At 44.1% G+C, this 16,621-nt stretch overlaps 1 protein-coding gene across 1 annotated transcript; it reads right to left on the reverse strand.

Moving 5' to 3' along the window:
- Positions 1-844: 844 nt before the first annotated feature.
- On the reverse strand, positions 845-4,766 carry LOC108942209 (C-C chemokine receptor type 9-like). The gene is made up of 3 exons (XM_018765359.1): positions 4,690-4,766; positions 3,657-3,705; positions 845-2,564 (listed from the first exon to the last, which is right to left on the reverse strand). Exons 2-3 carry the CDS (start codon positions 3,696-3,698, stop codon positions 1,509-1,511), a joined length of 1,098 nt encoding a protein of 365 aa, XP_018620875.1. The 5' UTR covers positions 3,699-3,705; positions 4,690-4,766; the 3' UTR covers positions 845-1,508.
- Positions 4,767-16,621: the final 11,855 nt, after the last annotated feature.

Here is a 16,621-nt window from a genome sequence, read left to right on the forward strand (position 1 = left end):
GATGCCTAAAATTGTGTAAAAATTCCATTCAGAAGCAATACAATCTTTGATTTAATTCTGGGAGAGGATCTTGGGTGCAGTGAATGTTGGATGCAGAGATGAGCCAAAGTCCTAGAAAGGCTACATGTACATCTGTATATTTGTGTGGATGGGTTTGCTCTGGTTTCCTCCCACAGTCAAAAGACATGCAGTTCAGGTCAATTGATAAACCCTGAACTGGCCATAATGTGGGAACAGGTGAGTGTATGTGTTTGTGTGGCTGGCTTGGAATGGACTTAGTGTCCCATCTAAAGTGTGTGCCTCATAGCCCAGTACCCAGTGATTTCAGGATAGGCTCCAGACCTTCACGATGCTGAAAAGGACAACCAGCTGAGTGACTGAGCCAGACGGTTCTAGAGCTAGACGAATACACTTGGTCTTTCTAACCTTTCCAGATGTCTGTTCTGAACACGCAGGAGCTTCAAGTAGTGCACAGTAGTCCACACATCACTGGAAGGACTTTGCTCGCTCACTTGGCAGGGCACTCTGGATCTTATTCCAGAACTATTGAGCGAAAGGTGGTATACCATGGGTGGAATGCCAGTCCTTCGCAGAAAGGATTTAGACAAGGGAGGTTAACAAGTCTGCTGTACAAGTCTCGTTCTTGTTTAAAAACGATCTACATGGAAGAGTCGTCAGAAGGAAAGCTTTCCTTTGGTTTTATTGTAGAAGCCAACATCGGCAATATGCAAAACAGTACTTCCTGTCTCTACTGGGGATTCATGCATGCCAGTGCAATTTGCGTTATTGCTCTACTGTATGTTTTACGTACTCTAGAAAAGGAGGCAAAAAAATGGTTGAGTCATTTTATTTCGATATTTACAGGTAGGAAAAACAAAACCCAACAATACAGTTTCCATGATGAGTTGGTTTTAAACATCTAAGGAACAAAACATACAACTAATATGTTGCTACGGTAACATCTATACACAACTACTTACAATAGGATTTGTGCATTTTTAGGGAACCTTTCAATGCTGTGTTTTCTTGCACAAACTAGTCTGGTACCCTCTGGCATGTCACTGCCATCTGTCTTTGCCACTCAGCGAAGATGCCCTGTAATAGCCACTGTCGTCATTTTACGTTCCTCTATATTGTTTCAGTGAAGCCCAAAAAGCAAGTGAATGATAAACTTGATGTCAATGAGAATTCCGAGATAAAAACGTAACTTTTCAAAGATTTGAACCAAAGTCTCGCCCTGCCATGACATCGCTAATGAATTATTTAAGCAGTCACTCTGCCTAAATTTCAGGATTTGTGCAAAAACAGTACAAGCAAACAATATCTACTTGGTACATGAAGGATTACCAAGAGCTATAAGAGACTGAGTCCTTGTGCACATGCTCAAGAAGAAGCCCTACCTATTTCTTGTAGAGGGTCTAATCTGGAAAAAAAAAACACTTGTTCATCCTGTCCTCAAAAACATTGCCATTGAGAGCTATGCAGAGTTACGAAGACTGAGAAGATGGTTATAACGAGAGTGCTGGGGTCGTATCTGTGTCGGACATGACAGATGGGCGCTTGGGGACACCTTGTAGCTTGCTGACGCTGCTCTGGCCGAGGCCAAAGGTGCACACCCTCAGAATACTGAGGAGATCCTTGCGAAAGCGCACGCCAATGAAGGCATAAAGGATCGGGTTGAGGCAGCTGTGGGTGTAAGCCAGGCTCTTCAGAACCTGGCTGGCAATGTCGAAATGGCGGGACGTCTCGCACTCCATCTGGGTGGTGTTAGCCGCTTGTGTGGCCTCCACCACCAGCATGCTGTTATAAGGCAGCTGGGAGAGAACAAATACTGCAACTACTGCAAAGATCACCCGCAGGGCCTTGTGCTTTTCAAAATTCTTGGCCTGGAGTAGGGTACGGATGATGACGGAGTAGCAAAAACACATGACCAAGAAGGGCAGGCAGAAGCCCATGCAGATCTGCAAGGACAAGACCAGGATCTTGGTGACATTGTTTTGGTTGTTCCAGTACACCATGGTACAGAAGAACCTGTCTTCATAAGACTTCACTTGGGCAAAGAGGAACTCGGGGATGGTAAGCAGGCCAGACAACATCCAGACACCCATGCAGACCAGCTTGCTGTAGAAGAGCCGCTTCTTCTTCAAGTTCTGGGCCTTGGTGGCTTGCACAATAGCTATGTAACGGTCCACGCTGATGCAGGTCAGCAGCATCATGCTGCTGAAGAAATTGATCTTGTAGATGGCTGACACAACCTTGCACAAGCCGGAGCCAAAGATCCAGCCAGAGGTTGCATCAGTGGCCCAGAAGGGTAAAGTTCCCAGGAAAAGGAGGTCAGCAATGGCCAGGTTAAGCAGGTAAACATCTGTCATGGTCTTCAGGCGGTTACGAACGTGTATGTAGATCCATGTAACCATCAGATTTCCCACAGCTCCCAAGACAAAAATGATCCAGTAGAGTGGGGGCTCATAGTATCCCCTGAATAACCGAACTGAACTTTTGATGCACAGTCCTGAATCTTCCGTGGGGCCGGTGTCGTAGTCGTCATATTCCGTCATGGTGTTCTGCAACATACAATCAACGATGACAGCAGAATGAGGCAAAGTTTAATGACAAACCTGCCGCTTAGTGCTAAAGCACATGTTTCTTAAATTGTAACTGTCTGATTTCCACTGGTAATGGAAAACAATAGGCAGAAAGCACACCTGCCTATGGGTAGTTTCTTGTCGGTTAGTGCAGACCTCCAAGTTTCAGTAGTGCTTCTCTGCAAGATCACCACTTGTTGACAGCTAAGAGCTCAGGTGGATCGGCATCCTTAATTTAATCTTTAAAATCCTTACGCTCGGGTTGCAGGTGTTACATCTTCAGAAGCTAAGCCACAGCAGTAAACCACTTCCCTTTGTTGCCCCATTTCATGGCGTGTAACTGCGGGACCAGTATCGGGGGGTCTACAGATCTTCCCCCAAAATGTGCGTCATTAACACACCACACCAGCCTTGGCACCAGATATGGGTGCAGAACTGAGACGAGTTGGGGGTTTCTGTCACGTGCCATGGAAAATAGAGCTTTCTACACACTTTTTACAACTGCTCTATATCGTTGCATCAGTTTGTGCAAAATGCACCATGCAGCAAACGGTAGAGAAGAAGCAGACACACTTGTGTGCTGCTAAGTTTGTGCACTTTAACGAAAAAGTCATTTGGAAGACGTGAACTTTGGAATCTTCTCATGAAACTATAGTACGGTGGACTGTGTTCACATTCCTTCTCATTCACACACACACACACACACACACACACATTGTCTGAAACCACTTATCCCAAGTGGTTCACGGTGAGCCAGAGCCTGACCTGGCAACACAGGGCGTAAGGCTGGAGGGGGAGGGGACACACCCAGGGCGGGACGCCAGTCTGTCACAAGGCACTCCAAGCGGGATTCAAACCCCAGACCCACCAATGAGCAGGACCCAGTCAAACCCGCTGCACCACTGCGCCCCCCATCCTTCTCATTTATATTTTCCAAAATTTTACTTGCAGTCCCGTTCCCCCCCGATTTGTATAATGGAAAACTTAGCCCTGCAGAAAAATGATTAATTTGAATTAAATGTACTTTTAAATTAAAGCAACAAGGACAAACATTTTACTCTTAGTACTTACATAATCCAAAGACATGGTCACATCTTCAAACCCACTTGCCATCTTCCTCCTGGCACAAAATATAAAATGAACAATAAGAACTCTGTCCAAGAACATGACTTGCTGCAGCTTCCCAAAATAAAACAAATGGCAAATGGCGGGGGGGCAGGTCACATAAAATAAGGCAAAGAAGAAGCAGGTCTAGACAAATCAAAGCACTTGTACACATCCACAGCATTTCTCTGCCACTCCTTGTTATAAAACTTCTCCAACACAACGTGGTTGTGATTTGCAGTTGCTGTAGCACAGGTTTTGCTAGAAAGTAGTTATTGTACCCAAGCAGTTAGTGAATTTATTAGATGTTTATTTTTTACTAATAGGCACCTGTGGGTTTTATGACTACTGAATGAGTAAATGTTGCAGCCTTTTGTGCATGGTCTCACGACAGTACAGAGATTAAGGCATTGTTTTTGTAATCAATGTGCTGAAAATGTAAAAATTTGACCTCGCTTGGCCCTATGTGGCTAATGATGCATTGAAAGTATTCTGTGACATGAGCGAAAGCACATTGTGGCATATGGTGAAAAAAATATCTGTGCAATAAACAAGACCAGGTGGAGGTGTGCATATTATTGTGGTTTGGTTTAGGGTTAGAGCAACAACAACACGCAATTCCCTCAGAGTAGATTCCGGAGGACTGAAATCTGCACCGTTATACTTTAATTGGAGAACTGTTGAAAACTTTGTGTATAAAACGCAACCAAACACAGGGTGTTAAATTTGTGAATTGATTTATGAAGGTTTGTACAACTCCAGGTGCAAAAAAAAAAAAAACTTGTCTTTTCCCAAACATGCTCTTAAAACAACCAATGGCAACGAATTTTATATCTTGCAGCATATTTTAAAAAGAAGTGAGGCATAGTTGTTCGTTGAGAAAATGCAGACGCTCTGCTATTAGCAAACTTAATCTGCATTCAAGAAGATGACAATGAATAACAGTTGTTAAATATAGATGTATCATAGGTTAAGAATATTGACAAGTCATTTTACTTACTTTGACTTTCAGTGAATCAGAATAAAATCTCCTTGCCTCCTGCGTCCTGCCCTTATTGGTGAACTGCCGAGCGCACCACTAGTGATGTTTCACATCTCAAGTGACTTATAAGGTGTCAGCCTAACCACAGTGACGACACTGCTTCATGAACTGAGCGATTCTACAAAACGCGATAGACATCACAGCGCGGGAGCGTCGACATTTCTAGGCATTGAAATTCTGGATGTGTCAGAGTTTTCGAATGTGTGAAAGCAATAAAAAGATATATTTTTCTTCTTTTTTTTAAGTGATTTCCAAAGATTTCCTGTCGCTGAAATCGCAAAAAACCCCAGTACTTCTATTTTTAACATTTTTGGTTTAACTGCTTGTTATGGGGGGGGTGCGGTGGGTTGGACCGCTCTCCGGTGGGTCTGGGGTTCGAGTCCTGCTTGGGGTGCCTTGCAATGGACTGGCGTCCCATCCTGGGTGTGTCCCCTCCCCCTCCGGCCCTTTGCCCTGTGTTGCTGGGTTAGGGTTAGGCTCCAGCTCCCTGCGACCCCATATGGGACAAGCGGTTTCGGATGGAGTGTGTGCTTGTTATAGGAGCTTCCAAATTTGGTTTACACACTAAATGAAAACATCGCAATGTTGGCAGTGCAGTACTAGATGAAGCAGCCAATGCGTACAGCTCATAACAGCGTCGGGGCCAGATCAGCTATTCTGGAATTAGAAGATTAATTATTCAGATTGAAAGAGTGGGTGTCTGGCCTTCTGGTTGCTTTGTGAATAGAGGCTGACTCACGAGGGCAAACAAACATTCATTCCTGTCTTTCTAAAGATTAGAAGTACAGAGGAGATTAGAGCATCACCCATAAGAAATGGCACAGCTGTCCTAGATGTGGTGCAACTAGAGATGAGGAAGCTGACTGCCCTAACCCACCACTTGCTCACAGCCCAGAATGGGTGCTGTGCAATAATAATTCTTTACAACTCCTTCTGGCCCAGTAATTAGCTAATTGAACATGAACTCGAAAATAGATGCAGGGTGAATTTTATTTTATTTCGATTTTACGAAATGCGACGGGCACAACTTTTTTCGCACATCTGCTTGTTTCTTCATTTACCATGTTCCTTGCTTCTTTCAGTTAATGCATGTGACATGACATATCTTAAAAACACGGCAAGTCAGATTCAGGGAGGTTGAGGGGGTGGAAGAAACCCTTTTCTTGAAAATGATCCTCAGCCGAATTCCCCTCCAACTTAAACAAAAGACATTTCACTAGTGCGTGTCACAGTATTATCTCACAAGAACCTGGTAAGTGAAACCCTAATTCAAACACAATACCGCAATCTGATATAGCCATAATCAAAACTGTCAAGTCATTTTTTTCTTCCTTTTAGTGGCACACAACTATAATGAGAATTAAAGCAGAAATAGGGGTAGGGGTTTTCAGTCTTATTATTATTAACAACAAGGTGATTTACAATAGTAGATGCACAAATGGCAGATACACTATAATAAAGTACCACAGTTTAGTGACCAATTCATTCAAGATTCAAGAGTTTGTCATATGTACAGTAAACAGTCTGTTACACCATACAATGAAATTCTTACTCTGGGAATCCTCCCAGCAGCCTATGACATAAATTATAAGGACGTAAGGAAAGAAAACACAAGATGTAAATTACCAATTTACAAACTAAATTATGTGCATGTATAAAGTGTACAGTGTGCAATGTAAACATGTAAGACATGCATGTGCAAAGTCCTGCAAAGGTAGTCTGTAGTCTCTGATGTTATTTGCATTGTGTGTGTGTGTGTGTGTGTGTGTGTGTGTGTGTGTGTGTGTGTGTGTGTGTGGGAAGGTTGAGGTAGTTGACACCTCTCAGGATCAGAGGGTAATTTGTGTCTGCAATAATGGGGGGAGAGGCAGTGGATGGGTGTTGTTTACAAGCCTGATGGCCTGTGGGTAAAAACTGTTTTTCAGCCTTGAGGTTCTGGCTTTAACACTCCTGTAGCATCTGCCTGATGGTAAGGGTGTGAAAAGGCTGTGCTGGGGATGACTGTTGTCCTTGATGATGTTAATGGCTCTCCTGATGGTTCTGGCCTGGTATAGGCTCTCCAGCGATGGTAAGGACGTTCCGGAGGTGGTTTGGGCAGCTCTCACCACTCGCTGTAGAGCCTTACGATCCTGTACTGTCCAGCCTTCAAACCACACTGTGATAGAGCTGGTGAGGACGCTCTCGATCGCACACCTATAGAAGCTTCTGAGGATTCGGCTTGGCATGCCAAATTTCCTCAGCCTTCTCAAGAAATGCAGACGCTGATGTGATTTCTTGACCAGATGTCTTGTGTTGTGAGACCAGGTGAGCTCTTCAGTAATGTGAACACCCAGGAATCTGAAGCTGCTCACTCTCTCCACCTCTGTCTCACCAATATGCAATACTGAGTGCTGCTCCCTTCTCCTCCATGGATTGACAATCATCTCCTTTGTTTTGCTGACATTCAGGGAGAGATTGTTGTCCTGGCACCACTTCACTAGATCCGCCACTTCCCTCCTATATGCTGACTCATCGCCTCCCGTTATCAGTCCAATGACTGTCGTGTCATCAGCAAATTTGATGATGCTGGTGATGTTCTGGGAGGCCACACAATCGTGGGTGAAGAATATGTAGAGCATGGGGCTCAGCACGCAGCCCTGCGGAGTTCATGTGAACATGAAACCTCTACATGGAGTTAGCAGAAGCCTACGAGGGATCAGCCCCAAACAGTTATTACATGCCATTACAGCTCATGAAAAACAATTTATCATGAAATTGCTAAATATGAAGAATGCAGAACTCATCTGAAAATTCTCCAATGCCAACATTCTGTCTTTTTTGCCAGAAAGGTGTGGAACATAGCATCATAATGCAGTGCATGCAATAGTGCACGTCAATGTGAATGCCTTGAAAAGTGGAACACCACAGTAAAATAAACAGCTATGGTTATGGTCACACCAGCGTCACTCACACTGAGTGCTGGTCATTTCTAGGTGTTTCTGCTGCCCATCAGTGTGAGAAAACATGAAGTCCATATGCAAAACAGAGAAGAGGTAATGCAGAAAGATCAGTCTCAGGAACTGTTGACATGTGAGGGCAGCAGGTAGGATAATTTTGCTCTTGATGGATCATCCATCTACTGTTTTGCTTTTTTTAATTTTAATTGTGCACCTTCCATCTTTTTGGGCCCACCTTCAGACCTAATACACATTTTACCCGGTGAAAATTGCATGGTCTTTTTAAAAAAAGTTTTGTATTGTTTAATGTTTAATTTGCTAGTTTGATGTTGCTTCTTTATCATGTTTACTTATTTAATTTTTTTCAGTTTACTTTTTTGAGGTAGACAGCCTAGTCTAGCCTAGCTCATAATGGTTTGATTTACTGAAATGCCATTGTTAGCACTTTGAAAATTTAATCCAGCAAAGTCTTCAAAGTCATCAAAGTCTCATTCAATTCTTCTAATGTCTTTCCAAGAGTTAGAAGACCTTCATCCCACAGATGTAATACACCCATTCTGGGAAGAAAAATGCATAGCCAGAAACAAAACGCACTTTTCTACAAAGGGCCTCTAAATCAGAACTCTGTGCCTGACTAGGAATCCCAAACGCCGACTCGGTATGGTACCCCCCCGATGATGACTTAAGAGAAAGTCAATTGAAAGTACAAAAGCAGCTATAGATCTCTGGGAGAACGCTTCGGGTAAAATAAAATCAGTGTTTTTCACTGGATGGCCTTCCTTTTTGGGTTCCTCACTCAAAACTATTATTCACCTTTAGACATATTAATTATAATGAGAGAAAATTATCTCAAGAATGTTTTTCTTGTTCTTTTTACTTAGCCATGATCTTTATGGTAATGAAGCAGAGTAACACAGACCTGAACCAATGACCTTCCAACAAGGTCCTTGACCTTCCTGGAAGATCGGAACCAGTAACTTCAAACTAGAAACCTGAAGGATAATGCCTACTTGGAAAACTTTGAACAAGATGCATAACTGGCATTGCTTGAGTAAAATAGCCATTTTCTAAAATAATACAGTTTGAGGTTATTTTGGATAAGTATCAGTGAAGTCACGAAATCCTTCCAATAAAGAAGCCGTAAGCTGGTTCTCCAGCAGTGTTCAGCTGCTCTTTCACATCGTCTGAAACAGCTTGTCCCATGTAGGGAGCCGGAGCCTAACCTGGCAACACAAGACGTAAGGCTGGAGGGAACACACCAAGGACAGGACGCCAATCCGTCACAAGGCACCCCAAGCAGGACTCAAACCCCAGACCCAACAGAGAACAGGACCCAGTCAAACCCACTGCACCACCACACCCCCTCTTTGTTGCTCTTTCTTTTTGATGTAATTATTCATCTGAGATTTTACTTCATTAGAAATCTCTAGTAATGGGTTTAATAACAGCTGGTAGTACTGTGGTTAGAGATGGTGCTTTTGAACCCAAAGGTCACAGGTTCAAGTTCCTCCTCCGGCTATAGTACCCTTAAGCAAGGTACTTAGCCTAAATTGCTCCAGTAAAATTATCTAGCTCTGTAAATGGATGAATAATTGTAAGCTTGTAATCACTGTAAGGTGCTTTGGAGAAAAGTGTCAGCTAAATATAAATTACTTAATGTCTTTCTGAGATTTCTTTTTAAAAAATGTCTGTTCTTGAAGACGGTTAGATGTTAGTGTGGATTTTGGCACAGAGAAAGGAAGCCCTGAAGAGGGGACATCCTGTGTTTGACAAAGGGCAATATCCTTAAGTAAAATGTGAGAAATATGGACCCAGCAACAACAAAACAGGTGCAACCAAAAGTGATAGTTCTGTGGTGGGAAACCAACGTATCTCTGTTCTGCCGTTACTCAGTGGCTTGACTTTCTCTGCTGTGTCAATTGTTCATTTGAAGGCATCTCAGCCAGCCAGTATTCTGCATTTATTCCCACAGATGTCAGACTTTCATAATTAGTCATACTGCTGCAGCATCAACGGTACCAGCACCACAGGATATGATGGCACAGTCAGCGCAACAGAGCACTTGGTGTAATCTCAGCTCTCACGTCCGGTCCTGCCAAGTCTCATAAAACACACATTTTCACCATACTTCAGTAGTTATTCACACGAATCAGTAAATTACTGATGGTGATGCCGTCAAGTCAAACCTGACCCATAGCGACCACTTGCGTGGTTTCCAAGGCGAGGAAGATACGAAGCCGGGTTGCCAGGTCCTCCTTCCGCATGTCGGGGGAGGCATACGCAGGGGAGAAACACGGAATCGCCACTCACCCCAAGCAAGACTCGAACCCCCGACCCGCCAAATGACGAGGTCAAAACCTGCAGCGTCACCCCCCCAGATTATTATTCTACTGGAATTTGGTAATGAATCTAGTGATTTTGAAAGCATCTCAAAACCCAGAAGGCATCAGTGGAGTACGTAACTATGAGCCTTATGCTGTAAACTGTACAAAATGCTTTCTTCTGCTGTTATATGCTCTCACATTGAACATGATTTTTTCATTGAGGTGTCAACAGAGCATATCATAGCCTGCGCAGGTCAAAGTCAGTAGTTCAGCAGTCCCCACGCTCATGGGTTATCAAACAGAGAACCGGGATACACATCATCAAGCCCTCAGTCTCTCTTTCTCTCTCTGTTCCAGAAGTTACTATGGAGGTGCGAGGCCTCCATCATGACAGAGCTGTAGGGGTGGATGAGCGTCTCCCAGAGTTCTTAAACACACTGGACAGTGTTAGAATAGCATGGCTTAGTGTTGGAGCCATGCTGCTCCAACTTGTTCCATTTCTTACCTGTTCAGCGTTGCATGGGAGGCAGGTAAGGTAGCTTTGGACTGGCGAACTGGAGTGGTGGTCCCTGTGTTTGAGAAAGGATGTTTACTACCTAAAGGGGATCACACTCCTTATCCACCCTGGTAAGTCCAGGGTACTGGAAAGGAGACTGCAGTAGATGTGCAACAGTTGAGCCTGAGATTCAGGAAGAAGAATGCAGACTTCATCCCAGTTGTGGAACAGCGGACCAGTTCTTCTTGGCTCAGTTGTTTAAGGGACAATGGGAATATGCCACCCAGTGCACTTGTGTTTTTTTGGAGTTGAAAAAGGTACAGAAGAAATATTGGGTGCCAAGGTGTGCTGTCCAATTTTTGTGCTGCATCCATACTCTTACCACTAAGGGTGGCGTCTCGGCTGTTTGTAGACGATCATCTGGTTCACCTTTGGATTGTGCTTGAGAGGTTCACTGCCAAGTATCGAAAGGAGTCAGCCGAGGTGGTTTGAACATGTCGTAAAAAATCCAATCTGGTCAGCTCCCACTGGAGTTTTACCAGGCACGTCCCGCTAGGAGGACACTCCAGGGCAGATCTATGACTTTCTGGAGAAATTGTGTCCAGTGGCTGGCCTCGGAATCCCTGAGGACCCCCCAGGAAGCACTAGAGACTGTGGCTGAGGATAGGAAGTTTTGGACCTCCTTGCTTAGCCTGCTGTGATCTACACCTGGAAATGCGGAAGGAAATTCACTGACTGAAACTGAGAAATGCATAGCAGCGTTGTGGGATTTGAGCACGAATGCTCTTTTCAGGTCTTTTCACAACATTTCAGTTAGACTGAGGTGAGGTCTTTAACTTAACCATTGCACGAACTTTTGTTTTTTAGCCATTATAAAGTTGTCCTGCATGTATTTCTAGAATTGTCCTGGTACCCTACAAAAAAGTTTCTTGTACAATGAAAAACATGAAAATGCATACATTTATACATTCACGTTACTTCATTTAGCAGACTCTTTGCTCCAAAACGACTTCCAGCAAACTCTATGTAGTGTTATCAGCCCACACGTGTTATTCACCCGTGGTGACTTACACTGCTAGATACATTACTTACACTGGATCACTCATCCATACATCAGTGGAACACACTCTCTTGGTCACTCACACACTCTGGGGAACCTGAACAGCATGTCTTTGGACTGTAGGAGGAAACCAGAGCACCTGGAGGAAACCCACACAGACTGAGCAGGCATTGAACCCATACATAATGGGCATTTTAATATGTACGATGTAACTGTAACTTTGTCCTGACAGGTGTTAGTATAGCAATTTGTGACTAAATCAAGCATATTAACATATGAACTCTAAGTTAGCCTGGAATCAAGGATCGTTATCATAAACGAAGCCTTAATGTAGCATTTAAATTAAGATCATATCAAAGAACTGTTAGTGATAAATGCGGTCGTTGGACAATGTCATACCGTCATTGCCATACTTGACCGCTGGTAGGAGGGTCTATACGTGCAATGCTGTATTTGGCTTTGCCAGACATAACAGGGCCCATGTTGCCCTAACTGCTCCACATTTGATTCATCAGTGCTCAAGATTATTTAGCAGCCTCATCCGGGTGCTTTTTGGCAAACTGTAGAGGAGTGTTCACGTTCTTGTGCTGAGCAATGGTTTCTACCTTCCCATTCTCCCATGTATCCTATATTTCCACATTGTCATTGAAGGGTCACGAACACAGACTTGACATGATACCAGCTCCCTGGATGTTTTTTCCTTCATTGTTGGTTGTACTCTGTTTTCTTAGATTTGCTTATGGAGACATCCAGCACATTGTCAGACTTTCTCCATTTGTTGAAAACATTTAATAAACGGTTTGACCGTGTCACACGAAACACAGGGGCCTGGGACGGTTGGACCCAAGTGCAGCGTCATTCATCCGGAGACGAGGGATGAGGCGAGTTCTCGGTGTCGGAGACAGGCGAAGGGTCGGTCAAGCGGCAGTCAGGGTCAGAGCGAAGATCCATGGATGAGGTCAGGGGACTTAGCGAAGGGTCAGCTGAACGGCGAACAGGACAGGAACGAGGATCTGTAGACGTGGTTGGGAAACGAAGCAAAGAGTCAAAAACCGGAGGACGCGAACGAAGAGCTAGCGATGCTTGTGAACGAAGTGTCACGGGAAAGGGCGGTTGTCCCTGACGAGATTCCGCAAAGGTCTGGGAGTTGCAGAGTGTCTTTTAAAGGGTAGGTGCTGAACTGGAGACAGGTGCTGTTGATTGAGTTGTAGGCGTGGACGTGACAGGCTGAGGTCAAGAGCCATAGATGTAGCAGTGTGGCCCTTCCTACGTTGATAGGTTTCAACAACATTCCTTTGTTCTTCTCGACTCTCTTTTCAACGTGCTTAAGAACTTGTGTTTTTTGTGTTTTTACAACTTGACTTTGGACTTTGACTTTATATTGGACAGGAGTGGCCGTGAACATTTTCAAAAAAAAAATATTCAAACAGATGATGCCATCTACATTCTTAGGCTGATTTACCATGGGGAAATTACATTTTTACACCCAATGATTGCAAATATACTTAAATTTACCAAAAAAATCTACTTTAATGCCAAACAGCTTGAAAAAACTGAAAATCATGCAAAATATTTCAAGGCAATAAGTTACTTGTAATCTATATGTGCCTGTTATAAATATCTTTACCCATTTCAAATCTGTCTACTCATTAGTTTCTCTTCCGTCTTTGGGTAAGACGGCAAAGTGCTTTAGAGTGTGGCACACGGTTACTTTGAAAGGCTTCTACAAGTTGAGTCAGCAGTGTGTCGGCACCAAAACACCGTTCACATCCAACTCGTAGACGCGGGCTCCCTGGCGAGATCTCCAACGGTTTCAAACGGCATAGCCAGTTTCACTGCATCTCTTTGAGGTTCAAACTGAAAGACACATCAAGGATCCCTGAGGTCAAGACCTCCTCTCAGCCCTATTTTGTGCGCTAGCGCTTGCTGCTTTGGTTCTTGGAAAAAGCGAAACGTACGAAAGCCAGGTGGTTCCGATGCCCCACGACAGGGCCAAGTACTGGAACACGCAGCTCCTGAACCCCACACTTTCGACCCACATAGGAAGCAGGAGGAAAAGACATGCAACAAAATAGAAGGAACCTGGCGCTTCTGCACCATATGCTCAGAAATAACCCCTAATGTGGTTTATAGAGGAGCCCTCTCTGGTTTTGCTTGCTCTCAGGAAACACATCTGCATGTTCACTTTCACTGTTTTTCTCTGTAGCCAGTGCAGCAGTTCTGTATCTAATATGTATGAAAATGTAAAAAGTAAAATCATTTGCTGAAACCTGGATTACTTAGCTTAAATTTACTTAACATGCAAGCTGTCAACGTTTTTTTTTTTTTTTAATTTCATGGAATGTAATTATCATACACAATACCAATTTCCTATGAAAAGGCAAATTAAGTATATTTTTAGAATGGTATCTTTTTTTCTCAAAATATTTGTGTTCCATTATTATTATGATCATTGTTTCATGTTATTTTACAGAGAGTGAAAGACTGCAATTCACAATCATGGAAGCAAGTAAGTATCAGAATGGCTGGAAAAACACTAAAGTTATGGGGTGGATTAGTGAGAGTCCTGCCCTTAAACCGACCGATGTTGAGCAACACCTGGAAAATGCTGTTTGTTCTCGAAAACATGGTGCCGAGCAAAAGCATTTCGGCATGGAGGAGTGGGCCATATTTCCTCCAGCAATGCGAGACCTGAGCTACAGGAAACATTTAGAAGCGGACGCTGCAGCTGAAGGTGGTACAACCACTTGTTGATTCTTGCTGTTACGTTTTCACACAACGGCACATCTAATTTTGTCCCACACCATGGAAATAACATAAAAACAATAATGGTGTATCCATTGACATATTACCAGAACTGACAAATAGCTCAGATCAAATTGAATGTGAAAAAGCTGCAAAAACAGACAAATCGGGAAAGGAGGTGACCACTTTTTCACAGCACTGTAAACACCTGGAGCAATAAAGCAATCCCTCAATTAGATTCAATTTCATGGGGTTACATTCCCCAAAACTCATCATAAGTGGAAAATATTGTAAGTCAAAAATGCATTTAATACATCTAATACACACCTCTGCATGACAGACTGGGAGATGTGGATCGCTGCCACTGCCCAGCATCGTGAGAGAGTATCGCTCCACATATCGCTTTCCTGGGAAGAAATCAAAATTAAAAATTCGAACTGCGGTTTCTAGTGAATGTCTATCGCCAGCTCACCATCGTAAAGTCGAAACAATCAGAAGTCGAACCATTGTAAGTCAGGGACCACCTGTATTTGCACGCAAGATATGGGTAGATTTGCTGGGGCTGGAAAGGCACATGGGGTACAATGATTCTGAAGCCATCAAAGACCAGCTCTCTGCGGTGGGGGGGGAAGCCTACTGATGTTATCGCTCTAGAGTACACTCATTCGGTTCATGTCACAGAAGCCAGTGAAAAGTGTTGGTCAGTGGTTTGACAGCAGCTTAAGTGATATAGTAGCTATTCAGGCACCTTACATGGTGCTGTAGTATAGGGATTTGAGTATTTCTAGAGTTGCTGGAGCAGCCCTCAAGGTGAGGACAGGAAGGAAGTGGGGTGTGCTGGCTGTAGTGGGGTAGGCAGTCTCGGTTTCAGCACAGCATGGTGGTGGGTACTGTGGCATCTGGAAGAAGTGCTCTGAGCAGTGTTCCATCAAGGTGATATGACAAGGTGCAGGGGAAGGAGAGGCATGACCATTTTAAGGGGCGGTATCTACAAAACAAAAGGCTATAATGGTTAGCAGGGAGCATGGACTACATGGGAAGAAGCACTGTGACTTAAGGTCCAACGGATAGAGTTCTAGTCTATGGGAGCGCGGTGGTGCAGCAGGTTTGGCCGGGGCCTGCTCTTGGGTGGATCTGGGGTTTGAATCCTGCTTGGGGTGCCTTACGGTGGACTGGTGTCCCATCCTGGGTGTGTCCCCTCCCCCTTCAGCCTTGCGCCCTGTGTTACCGGGTTAGGCTCTGGCTCACCGCGACCCCACTCGAGACAAGTGTTTCAGACTCTGTGTGTGCCTGGATAGCTGGGGAAAGGTTGACTGTAATGGCCATTGTGTTGAAAAACAGCAACACTGGAATTCAGCAGCTGTACAAGAGTAAGAGATGAGGGTTGCTATCTCTGGCACCATGACCAGGTCAAGACTCTGACAGAGTCTATCAGTATGGGGATAGCAGATGGTAATATGCCTCCGCCAGCAAGGCAGGCCAGAGAGTTTGTGAAGGAAGGTAAAAGAGTATAATCAGCATCTACTCTCAAGTCAGGGCTTCTGGCATTGGCAGTTGGTGGTTGACCAAGGAAGGCTGCTCTGGATCCAGCCACCATTCTAGGGACATATCTGAGACCATGCATCATAGTGTTGTCTGAAAGTAGTTGTCTTGGAGCTTTCAGTTCCTTGGGAAGAATTGATGGAAGAAGCTAATGGAAGAAAGTTAGACTATAAGATGAGTAGCATAAAAGAAAAAGGGAATATATACCATATTTATGTATGTACAGGTACAATGTTTGGGCAAGGACTGGTGATTCCATGGTATAGATGACAGAATAAAAGCTGGATCGTGAGCAAATGTGACCATGGGCTGTGAGCACCATGCGGCATAACTTCTGGTTCCATAACTTTGCATAAGAGACCTTTGTCTGTACTGCAGCTATATCTCCAGAAGATCCAGGCAGGTAAACGTGTTGCTTTCTTACAAGATCTCACTTTATCACCTTGATGCTTGACTTCAGCCTTGAGATGAGCTATGGGAATGGGCATGTATCTCAACCGCAGTCGGAGTTTGATTTGAAAAAAGGGTTACCACAAGGAAGAGAATAACATCAGCTCGGCACATCTTCAGACAACAGGAGAAAGCCAGCGATGACGTTTTGACACAGACGTGCGTTTTCAACTCCATGTCCTGAAAACAGTTCACTTCCTGCTGCGTTGTACCGTCTGACTTTTGTAGTTGATTGCGGAAAAACCGAAAGAAAGACATTGCCTCCACAGAAGCATCCAATACGCTCAAGGGGAAAAGGAAGGTGTGCCTCTTGGAGCACGGAGCAAGTGTTAAGGAT

The sequence above is a fragment of the Scleropages formosus genome, chromosome 5, assembly GCF_900964775.1.
Source record: "Scleropages formosus chromosome 5, fSclFor1.1, whole genome shotgun sequence".
NCBI classification, from domain to species: Eukaryota; Metazoa; Chordata; class Actinopteri; order Osteoglossiformes; family Osteoglossidae; genus Scleropages; species Scleropages formosus.

Coding starts and splice junctions, on each gene's coding strand:
- LOC108942209 (XM_018765359.1), bottom strand. CDS start 3,698: ATGGCAAGTGGGTTTGAAGATGTGACCATGTCTTTGGATTAT. Junction 2,565..3,656: donor TGACCATGTCTTTGGATTAT/GTAAGTACTAAG, acceptor TGTATGTTGCAG/AACACCATGACGGAATATGA.